The 15,036-nt window shown below is 49.3% G+C and overlaps 1 protein-coding gene across 1 annotated transcript in view; it reads right to left on the bottom strand.

Moving 5' to 3' along the window:
* LOC137623451 (probable E3 ubiquitin-protein ligase HERC1) overlaps positions 1–15,036 on the bottom strand; it is a 297,680-nt gene that overhangs the window by 241,431 nt on the left and 41,213 nt on the right. Inside the window, exons 9-11 of the mRNA XM_068354286.1 lie at positions 13,846–14,015; positions 11,617–11,842; positions 2,721–2,897 (exon numbers count right to left, since the gene is read on the bottom strand). Coding sequence (XP_068210387.1) covers positions 2,721–2,897; positions 11,617–11,842; positions 13,846–14,015 — 573 coding nt within the window. The remainder of the gene's footprint in view (positions 1–2,720; positions 2,898–11,616; positions 11,843–13,845; positions 14,016–15,036) is intronic.

Raw genomic sequence — 15,036 nt, 5'->3', positions numbered from 1 at the left:
GTCAAGGAAGGACCCTGGCAGGGTTCATCCCCGACGGAATGCATCGAGGTTCCCACTGCGACCGAGTGCGTGACTGGTCGCTGCGAGCCCCATGAGGCTCCCGAAGGAGCGCGAGCGGGGTCGCTGGGAACTGCAGCGCTCACACCAGGAGGTGTAGACAGGTTAGTCGCGCAAGTGGTGCGCGCAGTCTCACCTGCTACATGGCTAGAAAGCATGGGGCTTGGCTGCATCTCGCGCAGCTAGTATGCGCGAGAGCTAGCCTGGTCGTGCACGACCGGCCCCCCGCCGCAGGCTGAGCCGCGAGGTGGCTCCATGCTGGGCCCGAGTCGCGCGGGTCGAGTGCGCGGCTGTCTGGGCCTGCTCCCTGCTCACGCGACACATGAGTTGCTGAGTCGGTCCGCGTGGCTACCCCCGTGGAGGTAGTCGTGCGTACCGCGGATTCTTCACGAGACCACAGCTGAGATTTATCGTGCCGAAGCCAGCACTCTCCTTTCCCCGCTCAAGAGCGGTTCAATTCGAGTCTGAGCAGTAGATCGGGGGCCCAAGGACCCCGTCACCATGCTCTGGGAGACGATACCTACGCCCTGGAGAGTGGTTGTCGTGCATGGAGGCCTTGCGCGAGATTCGCCGTGAACAATCCCACTAGTGCGGGGAACACGGGAATCTCGCACATCGCCCGTATTCTCCAGAGGAGAAGAGGTGTCTCGGGGTGTCATGTCCCTTCGACTGCGACTGGCCCTCTTCGCTTTCCTCTTCTTCCCCTTCCTTTTTCCCCTGGGGGAGAAGAGTCAGAGTCAGAAGATGAAGACGAAAAGAAGGAGGAGGAACTAGAAGAGGAATACCGCCCAGGCTTCCTCTTCTTGTGCCCCCTCCGAGGTGCTGGAACGTTGGTCGAGGAAACAGCAGACGACACTGGACGAGGATGAACAACCTGAGCCATGTCTGTAGGAAGAGCCGTGGTCGGTGAACATGGTGAACCTGAAAAACATATTGTATCAGCAGGAGTTTGGCAGATTTAATTTCAACTGCTTATCAGCAGGAGATTTGGCAGATTTTGATTATAACTGACTTGCGGGCGAAGCTGTAAAGGTTTTGCCATCAGTTGTTAAAGAAATCTCAGTGATCAAAACCTTACTCTCCCTTGTTTTAACTGGGAGTCCTGCAATTATTTTACCCTAGGAAAAGTTTGCATTTTGCCAGGAACAAATGCTTTATCAGGTACATAGTCAACAACAACAGGGGCATCAGTGAACATGGGAGTCGATAAAGTTACAACCCAGGGTTGCCAGGTTTCCTAAGTGAAAAAGGCCATCTTTGATCAACTGCAGCTTTAAAAAGTTATAAAAGGCCAAAGGTATAGCCTTTAAGGCCAACCTTTATGATATTGCTAAAGGTAACCGATTTCAAATAAAAAAAGGCCAAATTTGATGTCTTTAGCTGGAAAAGGCCAACCTGGCAACTCTGTTACAAACTCAATTACATTCATATGTTCATCAACAATCGTATCATTCAAATGACGTTGTTGAAGTTCATCCGCCATATTTAAACGGCGTCTTAACAAATTTAAGTCAAGCTTACCTGAAAATCCAAGACGCCCAAAATTCCTCCTTCTTACCAGGTACCATGTTGTCATCGGTATCAGACTGTCCAACAATCTATCGGGTATCTCTCAGGATCGCTGAAATAGCGGGAGCGCTAAGGTCAAACCCCCCCGCGAAACCCGAGAAAACCCCGACAGGCTGTGAATCTGGGCTTCCCAAAGTGGCAGCCAGGATTCACACTACGGCAAGGAGAACCTTGAGAGCAAGGTTTTCCCCTGCATGTCGAGCAGAGCGTGTGCGGCCTACAGAAGGTGACGAAGCCAACCCACTGCAACGCCCACCAAGGCCTGCACAACATCGCATTTTAAAGAGTAACTTTCTCCTTCATAACAATGACCAATCACTAGTACACAAGCACAAGAGAAGGCAAAGGGCTGCAGCGTAGAAAACGGAGAATAGCACAACCATCCACATTGAGCCAAAGCGAGCGAATGAGGAAGGCGGGCTGGCGGTGGGGGGGAGCTTAGCTCCGCCCCATACCGCCAGCCAACTAATCAGCACAACTGCCTGGTTTTCTTTCTCTTCGGCTGTTTCAGCTGAGCTGAAGCGAATTCCTATATTAAATGATTACGAGGTTTGCATATCGCGTTGGAACAAATAACTTTTATAAAGGACAAAATACCAACAGTGAAATATGAAGGAGTACAAGCTATTATACTTTATGACTCAAGGATACTGAAACATGTAGGTGAAGGAAAAATACGATAACATAAGGGGTTCAATACAAAAGCTGGAAAAAACAATGAAAAATAAAAATAAATAGTTCTCATTGAAAATAAAGGCAATATTATAATAAAATAAGGAATGGAAGCACAGATCTGTACCTTGTGTCTGACGAGTGTTGACACTGGTGCAAAACTATGTGATTCTCTGTTTCTTTTGTATGTAAATTATCCAAATTAAGCAGTTCTCATTGAAAGTTATATAAATGTTCTACCAATTGTGAATGATATCCTTTTCCCTCAGAAAAATCACTAGCATAATATATATTATGAATTATGTTAACATGGGAAAATACCTATTTGTAATCAAACAAACCAATTCAAACTACTCAAACCGTAAAAAATTTCAAAATATGCAATCAGATTAACTATAGTTCCATTACATAAAATCACTCACCAAGGCGGCCATAGTCCCCTTCTCCCCAGGTATATAACTCTCCTTCCTGTGTAACACAGGCTGAGTGTCTATATCCAGCTGATACCCATCGTACTATCTTTCCACAAAGCGGTCCAGCAATGGCTCTTGGATATTTTTGGGTTACATTGTTTCCATGACCTAATTTCCCATAATCCCCTGGAAATGAAAATAAAAATATAATTTCAATATGTAAATTTTGGAATGTCAAAATGTACTGTAGAATGGTCTTGACCACAAGAATGGAAGGAAACAAATCCCTGCATGGAATTCAGTATGTGTCGCTTGCAGGTACATTAAACATGACAAATTCGAAGATAATTTGTATTTTTCCTAACCATACAAACCTTAGCTATTTACAAAGGGTATCACTTTTAGCGCAGCTGAAATGACGAGCCAATAGTTTTTAACGAGGGTTAATTACCCCCGCGCTAGTTAGCGGGGGGTGGGGAAGGGTAGCTTGCTACCCCTCCCCCCTCCACACACCGGTGACTTGCTTCACTTCACTTAGAGGTAGGACTTGACTTGGGGGTCAGGGATGGCGGGCACATATGTGTAAATAGCTAAGGTTTGTATGGTTAGGAAAAATACAAATTATCTTCGAATTTGTCATTTGTTCCGTAACCGAAATACAAACCACGCTATTTACAAAGGGTGACTTACCCCTTAGGAAGGGTGGAAAGTCCCCAGCCTTACTGACTTCGGCTTGCCCGGGGGCTCGATCCCTCAGTGAGCAGCACTAGAGAGAGGGAGCCCCTGTACCTCACAGGTTCCTAGCATCGCTAGGAACGAGTGGCCTACATAAGCAGTGTGAGGAGGAGAGTGTGACTCGTCCTATGAAGCTGACCTTGAGACCTTCAGATAGGAATTCTAGGATAGGACGTTCCCCATACCACCTCGTCAGGGTATGGGAGACGCAACAGTATTAAGCTTAATACTAGGAGCACAAAGAAGCATGGGTTACCTGCAGAGGTCGAGGTCAGCTATGCGAGGACCAGGATGCTGCTTCCCCAAGAGAGGGGAGAATGAAGAAAGAAGTAAGGGTCAGACATACTCTTTCATTCACACAGACTAAGACCGGGTAACAACGCCCTCAACCTACTGCTACTTGTCCAAAAAGGAGCCTGAGGTTAGACCAGCTGTTGTGCAGCCACCACAGGGCCGATAGAGAACGTATCGAGGCTCCTGTGGGTCACGTCTTGCAGGTAGTGGGCTGTGAAGATCGTTTGACGCTTCCAGATCCCAGCTTGAAGTACCTGCGTCACAGAGAAGTTTCTCTTGAAGGCCAGGGATATAGCAATACCCCTGACATCGTGGGCCCGAGGGCGACGTGACGGAGGAGGATCAGGATTCAGGGCATGGTGGATAACCCTTCGAATCCAAGCTGAGATGGTGTTCCTGGTGACCCTCCTCTTTGTCCTGCCTGTGCTCACAAACAAAGCTCGCACATGAGGACGGACTGCAGCCGTTCTCTTCAAGTAGTACCTCAGACACCTCACTGGGCATAGTAGCAGCTGGTCTGGGTCGTTTGTTACAGAACGGAGACTCGCGATCCTGAAAGAGTCGAACCGAGGATCCGGCACTCCAGGATTCTGAGTCTTGGCCACAAACTCAGGGACGAACCTGAACGTTACCTCCCCCCATCCCCTTGAATGGGCGATGTCGTACGAGAGACCATGAAGTTCACTAACTCGCTTGGCCGAGGCCAAGGCGAGCAGGAAAGCCGTCTTCCAAGACAGGTGGCGATCGGAGGCCTGGCGTAATGGCTCGAAGGGAGGTCTCTTGAGAGACCTGAGGACTCGAACCACTTTCCAAGGAGGGGGTCTCACTTCCGACTGGGGGCAGGTAAGCTCATAGCTACGTATGAGTAAAGAGAGTTCTAGCGACGAAGAAATATCCACGCCCTTCAATCTGAAGGCCAAGCTTAAGGCTGAGCGATAGCCTTTCACCGCCGAGACAGAAAGGCGCATTTCTTCTCGCAGATACACGAGGAAGTCCGCTATTGCTGGAATAGTGGCATCGAGTGGAGAGATACCCCTTCCACGACACCAACCACAAAAGACTCTCCACTTTGCTTGGTAGACTCCCTCAGAGGACCTTCGCAGGTGCCGAGACATTCTCTCCGCAACCTGTTGCGAAAAGCCTCTCTCCGCGAGGAGACGCTGGATAGTCTCCAGGCGTGAAGCCGAAGCGAGGCTACGGCCCTGTGAGGGACACCGGAGTGGGGTTGTCTGAGAAGCTCGTGTCGTGAACGAAGCTCCATTGGGAGTTCCGTCAGGAGTTGCAGAAGGTCCGGAAACCATTCCGCGTGATGCCATAGCGGAGCTACTAGAGTCATGGAACAGTTGACCGATAGTCTGGTCCTGTTGAGCACCCTTCTCATCAGACAGAATGGTGGGAAGGCGTACACGTCGATGTTGTCCCACCGTTGCTGGAAAGCATCTTTCCAGAGTGCCTTGGGGTCCGGGACTGGTGAGCAGTACAGGGGCAGCTTGAAGTTCAAGGCTGTCGCGACCAAGTCCACCGTCGGGGAACCCCACAAAGTCAGGACTTTGTTGGCTATCTGAGGATCCAAAGACCACTCGGTACTCACTATCTGCGAAGCCCTGCTCAGACTGTCGGCGAGCACATTCCTCTTGCCAGGAATGAAGCGAGCTGATAGTGTTATCGAGTGGGTTTCGGTCCACCTCAGAGTCTCTACTGCAAGATGGGATAGCTGTTGCAAAAAAGTGCCTCCCTGCTTGTTGATATAAGCCACTACCGTGGTGTTGTCGCTCATCACCACCACGGAGTGACCCGCCAGGGACCGTTGGAACTGCTGAAGAGCCAGAAAGACGGCCTTCAATTCTAGCAGGTTGATGTGTAGGCACTTTTCTGATTCTGACCAAAGGCCTGAGGCCCTCTGGTTCAGAACGTGCGCCCCCCACCCTTCTTTTGACGCGTCCGAAAACAGAGTCAATTCCGGGGGGAGGACGAGAAGACTCACTCCCTTCCGCAGGTTCTCGTCGGCCAGCCACCACCGCAAGTCCGTCTGTTCCAGAGACCCCATTGGGATCAGAATGTCCGGGGAATCGGATCCTTGATTCCACCGGGACTTGAGCCGCCATTGAAGGGATCTCATCCTGAGGCGGCTGTTTGGAACCAGACGGGCCAGGGAGGATAGGTGGCCTAAGAGACGCAACCACAATTGGGAGGGGAGTTCTTTTCGCCTGAGGAAAGGCTCCGCCACCCTCCTCAGCCTTGCTATCCGGTCGTCTGATGGAAAGGCTTTGTGGAGATTGGTGTCTATTAGCATGCCTAGATAAACCAGTCGTTGGGACGGCTGCAGAGAGGACTTCTCGAGGTTTACCATGATCCCCAGATCCTGGCAAAGATCCAGAAGCCTGTCTCGGTGCCGAAGAAGGGTCGACTCCGAGTCTGCTAGGATCAGCCAATCGTCTAGGTAACGAAGGAGACGAATGCCGTTCCTGTGCGCCCAAGATGAAATCAGGGTGAACACTCTGGTGAACACCTGAGGAGCTGTGGAGAGACCGAAACACAGCACCTTGAACTGGTAGATCTTGTTGTCTAGGCAGAATCTCAGGTACTTCCTGGAAGACGGATGGATTGGGATCTGGAAGTACGCGTCCTTTAGATCCAGTGTACACATGAAGTCTTGTGGTCTCACCGCAAGTCTGACCGTGTCTGCTGTCTCCATGCTGAACCGGGTTTGTTTGACAAACCTGTTCAGAGCTGAGAGATCGATGACGGGTCTCCAGCCTCCAGTAGCCTTCTTTACAAGAAAGAGTCGACTGAAGAAGCCTGGGGAGCCGTCCACGACCTCCTGGAGAGCACCCTTCTCGAACATGGTCTCGACTTTGGCCTGAAGGGCCAGCCCCTTTGCCGATCCCATGGCATAGGAGCTCAACGACACTGGATTCGCTGTCAGGGGAGGTTGAGATGACGTGAACGGGACGCGATAACCTTGGCCGATCACTGGGACCGTCCAAGCATCGGCCCCGGGTTGCTGCCACCTGCGGACGCAACGCTGAAGGCATCCCCCCACAGGTGGATACGCAGGGGGACTGCCACCCCTAGGGCTTGCGGCCGCGGCCGCCACCCCTAGGAGTCTTGCCTCCCCTGGAGGACTTACCGCCCCTCTTGACCTTGGCTGGAAAGGGCTGGGGCTTAGACACCACTTTCTTAGCTGCCGGTGCCTGTTTGGGAGCCTTACGAGGCTGTTGCTGCTGTTGTGGCGGGGCTGGAGGCTTATAGGGCCGAGTTGTAAGGGCCCTGTGGAGGAGGGAGTCCGTGCTGGATTTCCTCCACCTCTCAGCCGTTCGCTCCAAGTCTTGAGGCTCAAACAGGCTCTCCCCCAGAAGGGAAGCATGTCGAAGCCTACACACATCTACGGCGGGGACCTTCGGATGGAATCTCTCGGACACAGCATCGCGACGCTTCAACACCGAGTTGGCCCACAGGGTGATAACCTGGTGCGCCAAAAACTTGATGGAGCGGGTGCCCGAGAGCAAGAAGGTCTCTAGGGCCTTCCTATTGGTCTCCTTGGACAAGTCCTCCAATCGCAATAGGATGCCCAGAGATCCTAGCCAGAAGTCCAGCCACGAAGTGGCCTGCATGGCACACTTAGCGACCTTCTCGTGGTTAAGGATCTCTGCCGCCGAGAACGACACCTGCCGGGCAGAGAGTTTCTCCAGGGGAACTCCCTTCGCCAGCTCCTCCACAGAGTGATGGAGAGGAAGAGCGAGGATGTGCTCACCCAGGATCTCGAAATACCTCCTCTGCTGAAGGCGAGGAGGAGGGATAAGCTTGTTCCCGGCAGTGGAACGACTGGAGGAGGCAAGAAGTGCGAGCTGAGCGTTGGCCCTAGCTCTGGCACTCTTCAGCCCCCGAGACCAGGGCAGAGCTGCACTGGTCTTAGGGGCCTTCCGAACGTCAAACACTTCATCCAGAATCGTGTCTTTGCCTTCACAAGGGGCGATGACTGGATCCGTAAGTCTGTTAAGTGTCCTTATCAGGCTTAGGACCTGCCAGAAGGCATGTTCGGACTCTTGCTGTTCTCCTCCCTGCGGGCTGGCAGCTAAGTCTCCTGCCCCAGGAATCTCTTCCTGGGGTGATACGTGGACATTCCCCCGGGTAGTCGTGGGTTCCTGACGAATCCTTGCGGAGGATTTAGGGACGGTCTTGGAATCCTTGGGTTCCCTCCTGGGAGGGATACAGGATCCCAACAACGAGGTTCGAGGGACCCCTTCCTCACGAGACGATTCTCCTGCCTGAAGCGAAGTCTCCCCCCCTGGTGCCGAGGGGAAGACTACCGCCCCACTGGACTCACCTGAGGACGGAAAGGCCTCGTCCACGGGAGAAGGAGAGAGTACTCGTGCAGGAGAAGGGACCTTTGAGACCGACCTCTTGGGAACCAACTTCGCCCTAGGGGAAGTCACCACGAAGTCCACTCCTCTCTTTCTCTTGAGCGTAAGAGAGACAGCCGCTGGTTTGTTACCCTGGCCGGCGAGTGCTGGTTTCATAACCCTCACTAACGCCCGTGCCAGCGGACCAAACCAAGTCTGCTGCTCCAAGGACATAGAGTCCGAAATCCTCGCTAAAGAGAAAGGGATCGGGCGATCCTTTGGAGTGGACACGACGGTACCTGCCTGAAAAGAAGGTGGGGAAGAATGCTGTACTGACCTGTCTTCGTCCTGCACTACCAACCTGTGCTTGGATGGAGGTGATCCCGAGTGCCGTCTAGGAGCACGCGTCCCTGCTGCTACCACCGGCTGTGGAATTCGCCGCGAACGATGGTCGCGCGAGGGCGAATGGTCGCGCGGGAGCGCGGGCGAGGGCGCGCAGGTGGATGATCGCGCGGGCGCACAGGCGAGCGGTCGCGCGGGCGAGTGGTCGCGCGGGCGCGCAGGCGAGCGATCGCGCGGGCGCGCAGGCGAGTGGGCGCGAGGGTGGGCAGGTAAATGAACACGTGTCCGAGGCGACGAACGCAAGCGTTGGCGCGACGGCGAGGGATCGTGCTGCCGCGTAGGTGAGGAAGATCTCTGGCGATGTAGATCCACAGGCGATCGATGACGAGCCGGTGAGTGCAGTCGCTCAAGTTGGCGATGGCGCGATGTGGTATGTCGACGCACTGGTGTGCGATGGTGAGCAGCATGCGCAGGTGAATGACCGCGTAATGGTAAGCGATGGCGAGCAGCATGCGCAGGTGAATGATCGCGTGATAGGGTGCGATGGTGATCAGCATCCGCAGGAGGGCGATCGTTCAGGGTTGTGCGATGAGGAGCAGCATGCGTAAGCGGGCGATCGTTCAGGGTCGTGCGATGGCGAGCAGCATGCGCAGGTGAATGATCGCGTGATGGGGTGCGATGGTGATCAGCATCCGCAGGAGGGCGATCGTTCAGGGTTGTGCGATGAGGAGCAGCATGCGTAAGCGGGCGATCGTGCAGGGTCGTGCGATGGCGAGCAGCATGCGCAGGAGGGCGATTGTGCAATGGCGAGCGATGGCGAGCGGCATGTGCAGGCGGGCGATCGCGCGATGGCGAGCTAGAAGCTGGCGAACCATGTTCCTTCAGGAGCGTTGGCGAACGTCGGCGCGCTAGTTGTCGCTGTTGAATAGGCGATACTAAGATCGCCTGTGCGCGCTGGCAAGCAGGTGAACGCTGGCGAGGAGGTAATCGCTGGCGCGTAGGTGATCGCTGGCGAGCTGGTGATCGCTGGCGAGCAGAAGGTCGACGCGTGTCCTGTGAGAGGACAGGTGGTGCGGCGCGTTCACGAGCAGGAACGGGAAGATCGCTGGCGCATTGGCGAACATGTGTTTCTGACACACGCACAGCACGATGTTGCGTAGCCACAGGACCAGGCAGATGGTGAGCAGGGAGTTCAGCAGGAACTAAAGGGTGGTCAGAGACCGCAGGGCGATGGTCCTCAAATGAGCGCTGACGCTAGGAAGAGAGCTGATGAGCAGGAGAGCGCTGGCGAGGGGGGCGAACATCAGGAGAGAGCCGACGAGCAGGTGAGCGTCGGCGAGCAGGAGAGTCTTGGCGAGCAGGAGATCGTCGACGAGCAGGAGAGCGCTGGCGAGCAGGAGAGCGCTGGCGAGCAGGAGAGCGCTGGCGAGCAGGAGATCGCTGGCGAACAGGTGAGCGCTGGCGAGCAGGAGAGCGCTGGCGAGCAGGAGAGCGCTTGTGCGCTAGCACTGCTCGCGTAAGGGAAGAATCCCTTAGCCCCGAAGGGACCGTTGCCCGTCGGGTGACGAGTTCTCCAGAAGGCGAAAATCCGGCAGGAGATGGTGAGTGGTCTGCAGAGAGGTTCAAGGAGGGCGGAGCAGTAGGTTGAGGCTGACGAGGAGAGTCCCCCCCGGAGGACGAAGACCCAAAAAGGCGTCTCTTAGTCCCCCTGTAAGGGGAAGGGAGGCCCTTGTGGCGTAGAGGGCGGTGAGCCTTACGGCGGAGGCGGCCTCGGGGGAGATCGTCGGGACCATCGGTCCTACGAAGGGGAGTCTCCGTCAAAACACTTCCCTCAGGAGGAAGCTGAGCAACAGTCGAGACTGAAGGACTCACTTCCCCCTTCGAAGGATGTACGGAAGGAGGAGGAGAGCCTTGAGCACCATCACCAGCAACAGCACCTGCGGCGGAAGGCCCAGCCACGTCGGAGGCCTCTGTCACCACGACGTCGACAATAGACAGAGGGTCTACCTCTGCTACCACCGGCGACTGCTTAACAGCGGCCCCCAACGAGACAAGGTCAATAAGAGCGACCCTGGAGGGCAAGCCCTTAAGCCCCAGGGACGACCAAATCTGTAAAAGATCATCACTGGATAAGGCATTATCATTATCAATAACCTCCCCCGGAGGAGGAAGGGGAACCGCCTCGCTATGGGAGGCGACGCCCTCTCCCCCCACCGAAGGTAGGGAAACAGAACAAGGGCCAGCGCTCCCACTCGGACGACTCTCCTTAGGAGGCGGCCGAGGGGGAGCTTCGGAGGAGGTTTGGGCGGCGGAAGAAGAGTCCCGAGAACCTTCCTCCTTCAAGGCTAACCCCGGAGGAGAACGGTCTCTCTTGGACTTCTTCTTACGCCGACGGCCAAACCTCTCCCACTGGGAGGCAGACCACTCCCTGCACTCACGGCACATGTTATCCTGGTCACACCGTCGGCCCCGACATTGAGGGCAGAGGGTGTGTGGATCCGTATTAACGTCCGACATGAAAGTCCCACAAGGACGGCCGGCAACTCCAGGGCATGTACGCATAGTAAAGAAAAAAAAAACTGAAGGTCAACTTCCAACCAACACACACGCTGAAAAGAAAAAGCAGAAAATTAAAGGCTGTCACGAAGGCGATGAGCAGACACGTCTGATCACCGCCGAGCCAAAAGTGAAGTGAGGCAAGTCACCGGTGTGTGGAGGGGGGAGGGGTAGCAAGCTACCCTTCCCCACCCCCCGCTAACTAGCGCGGGGGTAATTAACCCTCGTTAAAAACTATTGGCTCGTCATTTCAGCTGCGCTAAAAGTAATACCCTTTGTATATAGCGTGGTTTGTATTTCGGTTACGGAACAAAGTAAATGTTAAATGATAACTGCATTTCATAGCACCAAAAAATCAAGATTCCCTCAGCCATTCATTTACACACAGGACATCCACAAAAATTTCATTTGCTTTGTCACCTGATCTGTTAAAATCTAAATGGAGAAAAAGGAAAAGAAGAAAGGGCATTGCCAAAATTCCTACTTAATATCTATAACCATATGTTTGGCTAAAAAGAGAGAGAGAGAGAGAGAGAGAGAGAGAGAGAGAGAGAGAGAGAGAGAGAGAGAGAGAGAGAGAGAGAGAGAGAGAAATATTTTCAGACATCTAGCAGCTACATGACTGCTTCTCTTACCATCTCCCCACGTGTAAACTTGGCCAGCAGTTGATAGTGCAATAGTATGACCATCACTGCCTTTGGACGAAGATACTCTCCTAACTCCAGCATCAAGATTTAATCTGCGGGGCGAGGTCTGATTGTTTGAATCCCCTAGACCTAGGCGTCCATAGCTACCTTTCCCACAGGCACTGATGCCACCATCAGTATGTACGATGAAAGTGCAGTACTGGCCTGCTTCAACCTAGGGAAAAAAAGAATATTAGGAATAAAATTTTTAATTTCTATACTCATCTAATGTTCATAGAGCTTCTCCTTCAGAAGCTTGGTTTATCCGACATTTACCGTCAAATATCTATTAGATTCCTTATTTTAGCCTTTCTCAGGAAATGTCCTTCGTGACAACAAAGCACATTAACCCCAAAAATATCCTTAAGTACTGTAATTGCATTTTAAAAGTATTATGCTATACATAAAAACAATAAAATGTATTATACTTTAATAATAACATAGCACAATACATTACAATTTTATATTAGCAATATCAATACAGGAAAAAATTGCAGATTTCAATTGTCTTTATTTTTCTCATAAGCTTAAATAATTTTTTTTAGATAAAAGTATGCTATTTCAAATTGATAGATAATTATGTTAGAATTTGTTCAAAATTTCTGAAAATTTGATTTGAGAACTTTCTTATTTATTATAAAAAAGTTACATTTTTTACAGAGAGCTTTTGACATATCATATGAAAACATGAGATATGTCTAACTCTATTCAATATTCTTTTTTCTTCTTTGCAATAGATTGGAACAAAATATCCCCATGTATTTAAACCCCAGAGTTTTTGCGCACATTCACTCTCCCCACAATAATTTTCATTTTAGAAAGGTATCAAAAAGAAAATTTGCCTTGTTTTTAATTATGGATATCTCAGTGAGGGAGCATGATAGTAATCCCTAAGACTGGAAGTCTGTTCTTTTTTTTTTTTTTTTTTTTTTTTTTTTTGTCAAATCATTTTTGGGGAGCCATGTACAAATGAATTTTCATGTACCGTACTATATAATGTTTAAATCAATAACAATTGTTTGACCATATCTACGCAAATCCACAGATAAGGAGGGCAAACTGTAGCTTGTTTCTTTCTTGATATAAGAGAAAGAGTGAGAAAGATTTTAACCAATGTTCACAGAGGTATTAAACACTGTTCAGGCTACATACTCCTTTTCACTAGCCTTATAAGTTACAGTATTCTTTTGGCCTGTGCATGCACACCTAGTAGGAATTAGGAGAAAAACTCTAGTAGTGTATATTATTTCTTCAACATCATGAAAAGTACTTTAAATCTCTAAATCTAACACATTTGTCCAGCACACTTTAATACTTAAATAATTCTATTATGGACTAGTATCATCAATTTTTAGGTGTTTCACAAGATAAAATCTTCTCAAGACAATTATATCAGACCAATTTCTTGGATTATAAATTCAAATTGAAAGCTGTACAATAAAATCAAAACATGCCTTTTTTTTCTAAACTGGGTTCCTACTCCTCATATACATTTCCATGAAATGTGCGACTCTTCAATTTCATGAAAGAGATGTACTTACTCCATAATATGTATGCAATACTAAATCATCTTCCACAGTATAATTTAGATAACATAATTTGTGCTATTTGAAGAAAATGTCCTGAAAATTATACAGCAACACCAATAAAATCCTACAGCATATACTTATACACACCTACTTTTAAAATACTGGTCAACAAAAATCTTGGTCATAATAAAATTGGTAATGACTTGGTTTTTTGTTTAACTGTAAAAGTTGAAATTCTTTAAAAAACACCATGCAAAAAAATTACAAAGCTTAAAAAACCCACAATTTACTGTCCACTAAAAGAAAGTACATATACCTGTAGTTGGAAAGATAAATTTCTCAACTTAGTTTGTCTTTAAACCATTGTAACTAATGACTGGCTAGAAACTGACAGGTTATACTATTTTTCTAAAATGAGTAAAGAACAGTAAAAAAAAAATATATCAGTTCACAATGCTTTAGCCTTTTTCCCCATTACATATTCATAAATCATTACATAGATAAACCTTAACAATAGTTAAAAATTTAAGAATAATTACACTCATGATGATGATAATGATGATAAAGAGGAGGAGGAGGAGGAGGAGGAGGAGGAGGAGGAGGAGGAGGATGACACTCGTAAAATATCAAATAACAAGAAACCACTTACCTGTTGAACACTATTGAAAGCATGAGTGAGTTTTGGAGACAAGATTTTATCCTGAGTACCTTCAGCTAACTGGTGCGAAGAATTGCTTCCCCAAACAAAAACATCACACGATTCATTTGTATCATTTGTTTCTTCACACGAATCACCAATGCAGGTACGAGCATATTCACCTACAAAAAGAATAAGTCAAATAATGTTGAAAAATGTTATTTTTATTAATAAAATAAATTTTTGAATATACTTACCCGGTGATCATATAAGCTGCAGCTCTGCTGCCCGACAGAAAAATGTTATTTTTATTAATAAAATAAATTTTTGAATATACTTACCCGGTGATCATATAAGCTGTCAGCTCTGCTGCCCGACAGAAAAACCTAAGGACAAAATACGCCAGCGATCGCTATACAGGTGGGGGTGTACATCAACAGCGCCATCTGTCGAGCAGGTACTCAAGTACTCCATGTAAACACAGAACCAATTTTCTCCTCGGTCCACTGGGTCTCTATTGGGGAGGAAGGGAGGGTCCTTTAATATATGATCACCGGGTAAGTATATTCAAAAATTTATTTTATTAATAAAAATAACATTTTTCAATATTAAACTTAGCCGGTGATCATATAAGCTGATTCACACCCAGGGGGGTGGGTAGAGACCAGCATTACATGTTTACATTATTAAGAGCTAAGTATTTTGTATTTCATTTTAGCAGTTATTCAAAATAACAAACATAAAATAAATAAGTACCTGGTAAGGAAGTCGACTTGAACAATTACTCTGCCTTTTTAAGTACGTCTTCCTTACTGAGCCTCGCGATCCTCATAGGATGCTGAGCGACTCCTAGGAGCTGAAGTATCAAGGGTTGCAACCCATACTAAAGGACCTCATCAAAACCTCTAATCTAGGCGCTTCTCAAGAAAAGAATTTGACCACCCGCGAAATCAACCAGGATGCGAAAGGCTTCTTAGCCTTCCGGACAACCCAAAAACAACAATAAAAAACATTTCAAGAGAAAGATTAAAAAAGGTTATGGAATTAGGGGAATGTAGTGGTTGAGCCCTCACCCACTACTGCACTCGCTGCTACGAATGGTCCCAGGGTGTAGCAGTTCTCGTAAAGAGACTGGACATCTTTAAGATAAAAAGACGCGAACACTGACTTGCTTCTCCAATAGGTTGCGTCCATTATACTCTG

The sequence above is a fragment of the Palaemon carinicauda genome, chromosome 30 (assembly GCF_036898095.1).
Source record: "Palaemon carinicauda isolate YSFRI2023 chromosome 30, ASM3689809v2, whole genome shotgun sequence".
NCBI lineage: Eukaryota > Metazoa > Arthropoda > Malacostraca > Decapoda > Palaemonidae > Palaemon > Palaemon carinicauda.
Note: the sequence above shows the minus strand (reverse complement) of the source record. Positions and strands in the feature narration are given on the sequence as shown.